General features: G+C 39.9%; 1 protein-coding gene across 1 annotated transcript in view; it reads left to right on the forward strand.

Annotated features, from left to right (window-relative positions):
- The first annotated feature begins 2,081 nt into the window (after nucleotides 1-2,081).
- Nucleotides 2,082-12,971, forward strand: part of suclg2 (succinate-CoA ligase GDP-forming subunit beta) — a 93,814-nt gene continuing 82,924 nt past the window's right edge. The window contains exon 1 of the mRNA XM_041033444.1: nucleotides 2,082-2,231. Coding sequence (XP_040889378.1) covers nucleotides 2,082-2,231 — 150 coding nt within the window. The remainder of the gene's footprint in view (nucleotides 2,232-12,971) is intronic.

The following is a 12,971-nucleotide window of genomic DNA, read 5'->3' on the forward strand; positions in this document are numbered from 1 at the left end:
GCTGTTCATCATCATCTCCTCCCCTCTGTCTTGTCTTCCCCAGCTTGCTGACACTGATGGTTTCCAAGTGAGTATCTCATCCCTCTCTCTCTCCCTGTGTCATAATCACTGCTCTTTATGATCGGTTTGCCCTCTCTGCCCTTTCAAGATGCGGCATGTAATGAGGGCTCTGGAGGAATGTGTGAGTGGGCTATTTAGCTATTCAGACAAGATCAGCTCACACATCCCACGCTCTCTAACTCGACTCCCTACCAATTCCTCTCAGCTGAGTGCTGTGATTGTTTGTCCTGCTCACAAGGTCACACGCTGCATGGAGCTGCAGTGACTCTGACATTTAAAATCTATGTTGGGCCTTTTAGTGTATAATCAGTTCATGTTCATGGCATGGTTAAAATGAACAATTTGATTATTTAAGTCCAGTCAATTGACAAATATAAAGATGTATTGTTTCCAAAGACAACTTAAAGGAAAACAACAAACAAACAAATAAAAAAACAGCACAGACCTCACTGTTGAGAGAATGAATGGATTATTTTATTCTTTTTATTATTTTTGTGTCTGCTTATTTACAGTTTCTATCCCTCATAGGTTATTTAGAACCAATATCCTGCATACACACTTATCCACCAACATTTTGAAGCACAACTGCACATTACATTATTCATTTCAGACACAGATATTTTCTTTGGACAGAGAGTATTTTAAACTAGTACTGTAAATTGTAAGGTTACAGTATGCAGCCATAAATATAACTAAATAAATAAATAAATAGGAATGTATGCATGATTCACACTGAACTTGACCTATCCCTTATGAGATTATTAAGACACATTAATCAGCAACAGACTGAAAGCACTATATTTAGCCTACATCCATTAACATTGAACAGTACAGCAAAAAACAACAACAACAACAAAAAAAAAACAAACAAAGCAAAACAAAACAAAAAAAAACATAATGGCCTCATGAATGTTTAAATGTATGCAGACAGCCTTCTTATATAGAGCTCCAAAAGATCTCCAACAATGGGATTTGAATAAATACATATGCACATCCTTGTGCACGCATTCATACATCCTTGTATGAACCCAAACATATACAACCAATATCTAAAAAAGCAAAGCCTGTATGCACCAGTTAATCTCAAATAGCGCATTATAAACCCAATTCAAGTCATACATTCTGTGAGCGTATCACATAGTTTAATCCGCTTCGATCCACTTTTCTTTGCCGTAATTCAATTTCTCCTCTTGTTCCAAGCTTCCATCCTTCAGACGCGTAAAATATAAAGATTTATAGTTATTGTGTTTGTCAGTTATCCTGAATAGCCAGGACATTGCTTCTGCAGAAACACATTGTTACTCAGTTTTCAAATTTTACATTTTTTGAAATACAAAACGCTTTAACCAAAAATTAACACTCAAAAAGCAGAGTGACACAAGTCCACACCCCCCCAAACACACACCCCTCTAGCTTCTAATCTAATTTCTTATTTCTAACTTTATCTCTCTAAATTCTATGTCTCTCTACAATGCAAACATACAAATGGTGGTGACGAAATACAAAATCCATTTATTACACTTCTTACAGCTAAGGGTTTTGACATTTGATGAGTGCCACTGCAGAATATGAGCTCCTCATGTTGTTAGCTCCCCCCACCTGCTCCACCATATTTCCGGACACAACACTGAGAACATGACCTTGATGTCATGGTAACTTTGACTTTGAGGATTTTTCTTTTTAATTTGGGTGAAATATCCAGCATTTTTTTTAGACTGAACATTCAAAATATAACACAGTTAAATAAAATGCATCAGACAACAACTCTCTTTTCTATAAAAAGAGGTGGATAATTTTTTTGTAGCTGCAAATAAAAAGTCAGATTTGAGAAGTTTTGGATGACATTGCAGTGCAGGCTTAATATTTTGGACATGAGACTTTTTCATTGAATGAAGCAACTAAATTTCAAGCTCTGCCACTGATCGCGTTAACTGTTATATTACAACATATGCACACTGAACTTCAGACTGTGTGCATGTGGAGCTCTCTCTTAAGCACCGCCCACGCCTGCCCGTTGACCTATGAACGGCTCCGCCTTTACTCGCACATGCTCCCGACGTCATCTCTCTTTGGTTTTCCGTGTCAACATGGCGGCATCCATGGCATCCCAGGCTGCAGCAAGAGGACTGAGGACAGCTACCTCAAAGCACATACTTCTCGACAAACTCAAGGTACTGTAACAGGTCATATCACCGAGAATGCACTACCCTCCTCTCACGGGTCGGTTCTGCTGTCGTATGTCCGTTGTCACCGTCTCAGGGAGCTGTTAGTGTCGCTACCTTGCTAGCAGGCTAGCATGTGTGAGCGCTGAGAGGTTTGACAGATCAAAGTTGAAGAGGGCGACAGTCCTCTGCTAATGTAACGCCACCCTCTTCACTGTAACCTACGGGTCCTGTAATAACTGTAATCACACGTGTCATGGAATAAGTGCTGCTCTTTATAATTACAGTTGTTTGACAGGAGCTTTTCTGAGGAAAACCTCAGTAAGCTGGTCACTAAAGCTGTCCTGTGTAACTGCTACAGAATGCTAAGTAGAGCCGTTGCCTGTCTCCGTTGACTTTAATATAAAATGTGTCAGGTCTTTTAGTTTTAAATAACTTACATTTTAAATAAAACTTCTGCAGTGGGCTGTGTGAGCACATGGTTCATCGTTAACAGCACAGATAGGACATGTTCACAGTGTAGTTTTAAAGCCAGCTTAGGGGGGACAGGCTGTGCCTGAAGGTTCAGACTGCTGCAGCATTTCAGATAAGACCACAGTGAAAAGGTTAACTCTTGCACTTTGATCCTCCAGTATCTGTTTGTGAGCTGTGAACAACAGCTGGCAGAATGCGTCCAATTTGCTTTGTGTGTGTTCACAGTGGCAAAAGATTACAGTTACATCGTTATCCGTTTTCAACACAGAGTATTAGACCCAGTGATTACAAAGAAACACCTCCCTGCCTTTTATTGACTTAACAAACAAATGCAATCTTACAGAGAAGAAAGCAGAGTTGTTCTTAAAATCAGTTATGGGTGGGGGTGACGTGCACCCCCTCTGCCTCTGCGACCATGGCTGTGGTGCCCCTGACAAAGGCACAGATCCACCCCAGCTCCCCGGGCGCCTTACAAGGCAGCCCTCTGCCCCAGCGTCTCTAGTGCATGTACATTCTTATGTGTGTGTGTTTCGTTCACTTGGTGTCGGTAAAATGCAGAGAATAAATTTCCCCAGCTTGAGGGATCAATAAAGTAATAAAAAAAATTAAATAAGGTTTTCTTACAAGCTGCGCCTCAAGTCAAGACATTTTTCTTCCCAGTTAGCAGGAGAGATCTGATCTTTATTGGCAGTGTGTCTGTTTAAGTGTTTGTAACACAAATGCGCATGTTCAGATGGGACAGAGCAGGAACCTGTTGATACTGTAAACACTGGTCCAGACAAGTAGGCACACTGTTTGGCACTGTGTTAACAGTACAGTGGGACTTTTGCAATCTTGGATCATATTTACTTTTTCACATCTGCTTTTGCTGTGTTACCTTGATAGATTTTAGTACTGAAGGAGACTTTTGTCCTGACACTTGAAACAGGTTATGGACCGAGTGGAACAGGGTGTTTTTGATAGCTGGGGTTGTAATAAGCATTGAAAATGTTATATGTTTTTTACAGCTAATACCAGTCAGATCTGCTAGGGATGTTGTTAATTGTTGTTAATAATACGGAACAGCCTATTAATTAATCAATCAATCATTTCTTTCAATTAATTTTTAAACTTATAAAATAGTGACAGATGCCCATTGTGATTTCCAGAATTGCTTTCTTCCAATTGCTTATTTTGCCTGAACCACCATTGTTTGCACTGGGGAAGGAACCTACAAATGTTTGGCCTTTTTAATGATCCCTTTACCATGTTGATGAATTTTTTGTTGATTGTTTAATTAGCTAATTGTTTTAGCACTGTTAATGTCAATGTTTCACTAGGTTCAGTGGCTGAAATATAGAGAAATGTCAGTTTAAAGTCTGACCAAATGAACTATTTAGAATAATATAGATAACAAGACCTTGGAGGTTTGACCTTTTCCTGATTTAACCATGCAGCAAAGGCAAATTTACAAGGGTTTGGCACTTAGTCATTCTTTTAATGCAGAGCCTTGACTAAATATGTAGTAGTCTTCCCTGTAGGTCACTCCTCAAACAACTGAAGAAATGTCTTGTTGGAAAATGATTCAGTGTCGCTGTGCAGAATGCGTATAAAAGCGAAAGCTGCTCTGAAGGCAAAGGGCAACCCAGTATGGTTGCCCTTTGCAACCTATAGAGAGGCATTGTTAGGTATTTAGGTATGTGGCCATTAACACATAAGATTTAAGTTAATATATTGAAGTAGAAATTACAATAAGTATGTTGGGGTCATGTGAAATTAAGCCAAAAATGTCAAGTTCTTACTCGCAGCCATTGTTTTAGAATCCACATTAATAATGAACTTTATCCATTCAACAGTAACTGATTACACTTAAATAGAAATAATCTATTATAGATCATTAACAAACTTATCCAAGATATTGATCTCATAATATTATTATTGTGTAATTTCCCTCTTAAATGTCTTAAACGTGTGAAGTTGTTTGCCTTTAAAATGTAAACTATCTAAATTTCTAATGTCATATTTACTGGCAGTTCTACCTCCTTCCATTCCACTGCTTACACTTGTGTGTTTCTTTCTTTCTCTCTTTCTTTCTTTCTTTCTTTCTTTCTTTCTTGCTTGCTTGCTTGCTTTCTTGCTTTCTCTCTATCTTTCTCGGGCCAGGTGATAAGAGTAATGATCAGCCAGGGATTCTCTCTGGTCTGTAGCACAGTATCAGAGCCTGAATTGATTGACACCCAGGGATATCTACAACAGAATCAAATCAGCTTTGACAGTATGTCAGCTAAGCTGAGGAATTCAGCGCAGTGATGATTTGTCAACAACAATGTAGAGGACAATATTCAGATGGTTAGGCTCCAGGATGCTCTTAAAGAGGGAGTGGGATGTTGTGTTTTTTTCCCCCTGCCCTCTCTCGCTCACTCTCTCTCCCTCTCTCTCTCTCTCTCTCATAAATCAAATCTCTTGAATTCTTGTCTGCACAGCGAGATAATCCTCAGGCTGTTTTTCACTGTCGCTGCACAGTGGTGAATTTGTAAACGTTTTCTAAGTTTTTATTTTTTGTAAGGTGTCCCTGCTTAGTAATAACCTAACAGTGTTGAAGCCCAGCATGGGAAACACTGGGAAGAGAGGTGGCTCAATGAGACTCAGTCCTGAATATTTTACAGAGGGGGGTGGAGAGCCCTCTGCTTGCAACGACTTCTTTTGCTGGAACTTCAAACGACGGGCGGCTTCCCCATCTGTCTCAGCAAGAACACATTTACATTTCCTCCCCGCAAGGGATACTGGAGGACAAAGTTAGCTCTAACTGGATTTGAATATCGCTTCACCAAGGTTAATAGCCATTTCTGTAGCTGGTGAGGTGCTTAGGCTTTTTCAATAATTTAGAAGGGCTGCAGTCATTAGGAAATGTTGGCAGCCTCTGAAATGGGGAATGCAATGAATGAATGCACTCCTATCAGCTTAACTTCTGCTGTTGTTGCAGTGTTGATAATGAGGGAGAAGTGGGAGTGATGCCGAAAATTAGTTGAGAAAACAGTGTCAGTGATTGCTGACAGCTGTAATTGATTAAAAGTGCAGCATGTTGAAGATTATGTTCAGCTGCCATGCTAGCTTATCCATCATCTTTGAAATTATATCTTCAAACATACTGTAATTGTGATTGGGATTTCATAATTGTTTGCCCGGGGCTACTTCCTATGAAGTCATGTGGACCTGACTTGCCCTCATCAATGCAAGGAAATTTGGACTGGTTTGGTCTGGTCACCTCATTGTTTGGTTTCTGTGTCATAACGACAGTGATGGCACTGTTACCGTGTGAGTGAACACACAGTGTGTTATAGAGCAAAATGGCTGCTGAAGCTAAAAGTAGTGAATTGTACTGGTACCCTACTGATACAGCCCCAGACACTTTGGCTTTGGATGTCAACATTTGACAAACTACTTTGAGTGTCCTCAGCATAGGCGTCATGGTGATTATTGAAGTGGTTTTGTAATATGAACCAAACAGTTCAGGCACTGTGTCCGCTCTTGCCATTGTTGTCATAGCGATTAGTGAGTTGTGGCTACAGGTAGATGCCTAGTTCATACATGTGGACTTGCATGTATATGGGACTGAACTTTGACATAGTTGTGTATTCTTGTATTGCTGCTTTCTAATTCCTGTGTTATCTTCCCCTTAGACCTGACACCTTTGAATATGACTCCGTACACCCTCTCTTATTAACTATGCTAATTACTGAAATCCCTATCTGTAGAGACACAACAGTCAGGTTTTCCTTTCTTAAGCCTGTCTGCAGGAGATTAGACCTGCCCCGCCTCAAGACCTGTCAATGATGCAAATCTCACTGATCTAAATCCTGGAGCCATGCTCTGTTGCTCCCGCCTCTGTCTCTGCTCCTCCGTTCTATTCCCGGATCTCTAAGAGACAGATGTCATTCCTCTCTCCGTACTTTAATGGTCTGGGCATGACCTTAGCTTTTAAGAGGCAAGGACATACAACGTGGATAATAGCAGTACTGACAGCAGATAGGCACATCTTCTTTAGCTTCATAGCTGAATGAACGGTCAATATGATTTTTGATGTAATCAATAAGTAGCCTGGAGATCATGAGATTTACAAAGAAATGTACTAAGAGTTTAAAGCACCATTCTGTATCAGCTAAACGGGAAGTGCAGGCTAATTAATCTGAATACCTTTACACCTTTAACAGTTTAAATTCAGTCGCATACACAAGTCATTATGCGTTTGTTAAATCAAATGGCAAAGAGACCTACCATCCTTGCTGTTGCTTTTCATCTAAATCTACGAAGGCTTTTCATCCAAATCTACAAAGGCTTGCCATCAGCACTCAAGTGCTTTATTAATTAAAGGGGAGCAGGCTAGATGGCTTTCTGAATTAGCCCACTAATACTTCATGAGGCATGCTGCTGCTACATGGCTGACTTTAAGTGGAAATATGGCTGTGATTCACACTGGCCTGTTTATGCAGAAAATCCACATCAACTCTGCTTCTTTGCCTCCTCCATTTCCTTTACCGTGTGTCACCTCTATCACGGCTTACTACATGGTGCTTGTCTAATTGCACGACAGCCTGTATTTATGAGTTGCAACTAAGTAGCTCACTGCCACCTCATTAGCAGAAAAACATTCTACTGCAATCAGTATGGCAATGGATTTGAAAAGGCGCTCAGTGCTGCTCTCTCTGATTCAGCCTGGGCACATGGAAGTGGACTCTATAAAGTTCCCCTTTAATTTCTTCCCGGATGGTTAGCTAAATGGATGGGGAAAAGACGAGTTCATAACCTGAATGGGAACAAATCAATTACATAGAATTGGTGAACTGGCAATCTGTTAATTTCTTAAACATTTGATAATGCCCCTTAAGGAGCATTCTGGTTAATTAACTCTGCAGTCATTTGTCGTCACTAATTAGGCAGTGTCATTTCAAAGGGGTTAGGGTCTAGCCATGACAAGTAATGAGGATTTTAACCTCACCAGACATCTGGGGATACCGCTTCATAATATGAGATATTAAGTGCCTCTGGAAACTCCAGTTGTCCAGTCGCTGTGGTTAGCCGTTTAGAACAAAGTGCACAGTTTTGTACAGGCGAGAGTTAAGGATTATATTTGGGCAGAAACAAAATGCATCTTTTCTACGACCCAGTTCTGCAAAATTGCACATCCTAATTTTTGTTCTCACAATGTGGTAATCCATGATAAATGATGTGTGATTGTTAAAAATGATATATAAATATATATATTTTTTCTACTATAAGATGTTTCTATTAATGTTGCTCAGCTTGTTCAGCTTGTTTCATGCTACATTTTGGTCATACACCAAAGTGCTGAACAAGTTAAAAATGTGACCTGATGATTGCAAATCTCATGGCAATCATCCAGTAGTTGTTGAGATATTATAGTTTGGACTGTGTGGTGGTGAACAGACAGACAGACCACTGGAGGGGCAGACAGACTGACATTGCCATCCATAGAGCCATGCCACTGCTGTGGTTAAAAACAGACTGGAGCGTTTACACTGATAGGCTTTTACTGTGAAGAGTACCTACAACAAGTTTACTAAAAGACCTGCTTTGTCTCAATTTTACTCGTTATTCGTTTGCACTGTTTTTCTGTGATGCCTTTTTCCCCCTTTTTTATCTGGCATTTCAGGAAAACAAATCCACAAATACAGGCCATTGCAGATTTTGATAGGCAGGGAATATCCTGTGGCTACTAGAACGACAGTCACCAGGAGGACATTCAGTGTCCTGAAATGATCTCAAAGGCCCGTTTGAAACACTCCTGACTGGAGTCTTGTAAGTTTCTCTTCTTGTTCTCAATGGAGTGTCATATAGGCCACATCATTTCAGATTTTCAATGTCCTTATAAGTACGCCTGCTTAAAACTGAAAGAAATAGCCTTTCATTATTTTATGTTTTTCATAGACTCTCCTAGGAATCAATCCTGGATTGACGTATTGAAATTTTCCCCTAATGGAGCTGCACTATGTTTAGCCTTTGAGACTTGATAATGATGATAGTCTGTGTGAGCTGGATTGTGTCTTGTGCTCAATGTACATTCTAAATCCATACCATTCTTTAGTGCCTTAATGCACCTCTTCATAGTGCACGTAAAAGCTTGATCTGTATTTATAATTTATAAACAGCTGGAATAAAATGCTGTAAGCTAATTTGTTACTTTTTTTTATTGACTTCTGAGGGGTGATGAATGATGAAGGCTCAGACTCAGGCTTCATGTGTCCTATAATATATTGACTGGCTCATGCAGCAGCAACTACTTTTCGTGTGCTTTCCACATAATCAGTCACAGCAGTCTCTCCAACGTGTCTGCTGCTGTTCTTCATCTGACAGAGCTCCAGGTACTCTGTTAGATGAAGAACAGCAGCAGACAATTTATTCCAAATTTAAACATTTGTTCAAACATGGGAAAAAATTAAATAGTCGAACTGTAATAACTGTAATAAAAGTAGCAAAGAAAAACTAATACTGTCACAATCTGACTCGACAAGCCCCCATGTTGTCACACAAAGGAAGGACAAAATGTGGAGACACATGACTGTCTCGGCTCACTGGCCTCTCACAACCCCAAGTTTCAACCCTCACCCTCACGCTGAGCTAACGTTAGCTTGAATAAATCTAAATTCAGTATGTGCCAGTATTTTACATGCTTCCAAAACTGCATGGAAAGGGGAATATGGGGAATGTTGTCTTCAGTTACTGTTAGACTGATTTCACACCCAGTCTGCCCAGTCAGAGAGACTGTGAAGATGTAATGGTGGCAGGAGCAGAGGACAAGCCACGACTGGTCAAGGAACGGGAGGGAGAGGGAGAGCAGCAACATCAATAGCTGAGCTTGAGGAAAAACTGGAAGAATATCACTGAGAGAGGACGGCTGCAACACAGGTTTATTTCCTGCTCACAGCTACCACTACTTCAACTCAACATGTTAATCTGATATTTTGTCCAACCCCTGTTTTTACATTGCATAATGTAGGTGAAACTAACATCATAATCACTTTCAGGATTTAGTTAAATATTAATATATACATCAAAAATGCAATACACATGCTGAGTAATCAATTTAAGCTTTGCAGGTAACAACTTGTTATCTAATGTATAATTATTAGATGTGTTTGTAATTGATTATTATTAAAAGTAACCCTAGCACCACGTTGGCATGTATGAATCTCGTGGTGTTACTAAAAGATAGCCTGGGCTGCGTTGTTAAACCCACAGTGCTGATGTCCTTAGTTAGATAAATAGCCTGTGTTCAGAGATAATGTTCCCTTAGTGTTACAACTGTCAGGACAGAATCACATCTTCACTCACTGTTCGCCGCCCGGATCCTGTCTGGTTTCACTTCCATTCAAGAAACAAATGTGTTTTTTGACCTGCGATGTCAACCCTCTGAGTTTTTGAGTGACGGATTGACGAGCAGTGCAGCATTGACTGGCTGCTGTTTATGGGCCTGATCAAAGGTGATTGCCTGCTTTGTAACCTTCCGCTGTAAATTAAGGCTTATGGCTCTAATAAATTTCCAAGGGAGCCAGAGCTGCTCTGTCAGATGGTGACTTTTTGACATTGTCCCACTCTCTCATAGTGATAAAGACAACTGCTTTAAATTAGCCCTAGGATATTGACTCCTTAAGTTTAACAGAAGGGCAAATGACAAAGTAGCGGCATGTCTTGAAATGACTTTGCAAAGTGCCAAGATCAGACATCCCCTCACTGTGATGACACTTCACACAACAAGTGCGGTTTGACATTGTGCATGCTGCTCTCAACCATACATGAGACTGCACAATTTTGTGCCTCTTAGGAGGACTCCTGATGTTGCATGGTGCTGTGCTGAATACCATATGGACCAGCCAAACAAGTGTCGATGACTATACTAAGATTTTGTCCTTCAGTCCTACTTGTGGATTAGTACAGCTGAGACAAGGACTTGGCAACCTGATGCAGCTGCTGCCATAGCAGTGTCTGTCCTCTGTGTGCCTTTGTGTGAGGGCGATGCCACTCTGAGTGGTGCTCTGAAGAGAGTGGCCGTATGTTGACACGGTTTACTCAGCACATTTCGAGGTTCCAACTATTCCTTTGTTCTTTTTTTAACTTATGCATGTCAACACAATTTAGTTTTAGGAAATGTCTTTGGGAGTTGTCTTTAGATTTGCTTACCAACTTTTCTGCTATATTCTTTGTATTTATCTTAGCATGATTCCACTACATAGTTTGCATAGTTTGCGGCCAAATTGTGGTCAAATGTCAGTTTAAGGTCACAATACAAGTATGGATTAATGATGAGACTACAGATTTCATCTGTTGCTTGAATTTTCCATGTCTTGTATCTATGGACACATTTCTTCTGTAAAAAAAAAAAAAAACTTTGTCTTTTTAAAAGGCACATTTTCTTTACTTTTTTAAGTAGAGAATTAATAAAAGTTTCCAGTCATTTATTTGATTTGTTAAATAAATGACTGGAAACTTTTATTAATTCTGTTTTATTTAGTTTCATAATTTTGTCTCTTTATTGTGAAGGCCTTTATAACTTATAATACACTAAGTTGAACTAATTACAGCACATTTATATGATTTTGGAGATTTTAATTTTCTTTTGAGCCATTAATCAAATGAAAAACCATCAAGATAAAACATACTTCCTAACTCCTCTGCAATACACCATGCTTTATTTATCAAATGTTGTCTCTGGTTTACCCAGAAACAATCTCAGACAACCTCAGGCAACAGCCTCTTTAATTTTGATGGACTTGAAACTCACGCTGATCTGCCCCCCCACTATGTGAGAATTCCCCAAGTTAGAAACTTTGATCAACTTTGATCAACAACCTTAATCAAAAGCACCATTAAGTTCTGACTGAAAGTTTTTTTTTTTTAGCTTAAAACAAAAAACCCTTTTCCAAGAAAGAAAATAGTATCCACCTCTGCTACAGCGTTTTGCCCTGACATTTTGTGATCACTCGCTGAATGTCAAGACTCTTGCTGCAAGCCTGCTGAAAGCAAAATTCTTCCTCGGAATAAGTGTTTCCTCAATATGACTTCAGCGTCTCTCTCTCTCTCTCCTCTGCCAAGTTTGAATTTTGTAATAAAGGTTTTTGCTGTGCCTTCACATCAAAAGCGAGATGCAATTGGAAGGGTGTAAAACATAATGGAGACCACGGCGTCTATTATTACAGCAGTGTCACATTAAAACTGTATGTCTTCATGGATTGAATCATGGCGTATTTTTACCTCCTGGAAATTCATGTGTCCCTGACCTGAAGCGAAAGTCAGGTACACATTTTGTTGGCCTTTTCAGAAGCTGCCTCTGGTGTTTTGACCGTGAGCCAAGTGCTTTGTCAGAATGGTGGATTTGGACAAAAACTGGAAAAGAGAAATGAGACAGAGCTTTGCTCTTTGATTCATAAGGCCTGCTTACTAAAGTGAATGCTTGCATTTCCAATTACCTTGCAGTTATTTTCGTTTTGTGTTCAGTGACATTAGTGTTACTGAGAAATCCTGTCTATATTGATTTGCAGAATGAATGAGACCTGTTCCCTAAATGTCTTTTTTTTTTTTTTTTTACTTGTTTCTCCTCATCTCATCTATAAAAAGATAATATTGCTGTTTATCATTGTCACCACTCTCTCTTGCCTCTGTGTCCCAGTTCTCTTCACTTGGATACGTTCATGAGAAAGAACTTGAGTGCTTTTGTGTGTAGAAGAGTTTGCTGTGAATACTTTATCCCATCAAGGACCCATGTCAGAGCATACAACTTTGTTTGTGCCATAGTGTCTTCTTCGCCAGTGTGTGCACAGCACATCCCATGTGTGTCTATCCTTGTCTTCTTTGTGTGTGTATATTAAGAATAAGTAGAGCAGTAGTTAGGCAGAGGGAGTGGGTAGGGTTGTCTCAAGAGTGCTGTTGATGATAATTACTGTAGAGAGAGCGTCTCAGGGGACTGGAGGCCAGCTGCTTGCTTGCCTGCCTGCCTTGCTGCCACACAGCCATCCGCCACTTAATGCCTTCTTCCAGGGCAGACATGTAGCATTTGGATTATTCCTCTCCTGTCAAGATCTCAGCAGTATCGTGATTTGACTATCTGATAGCATTAAGCAGGACTAGGGGTGACTGAAACCATAATTGTGGTCATGATTAGTCTGAAGAGGATTTTGAAGTAGTGTTTTTAGAAGGGACTCAGGTGGAATCTCTTTACGATATCTCTCTTCTTAAGGTGGCATATTTCTGATCTGTATTATATTTCTTTACAGAGTTGCACAA

The sequence above is a fragment of the Toxotes jaculatrix genome, chromosome 3 (assembly GCF_017976425.1).
Source record: "Toxotes jaculatrix isolate fToxJac2 chromosome 3, fToxJac2.pri, whole genome shotgun sequence".
Taxonomy (NCBI): Eukaryota; Metazoa; Chordata; class Actinopteri; family Toxotidae; genus Toxotes; species Toxotes jaculatrix.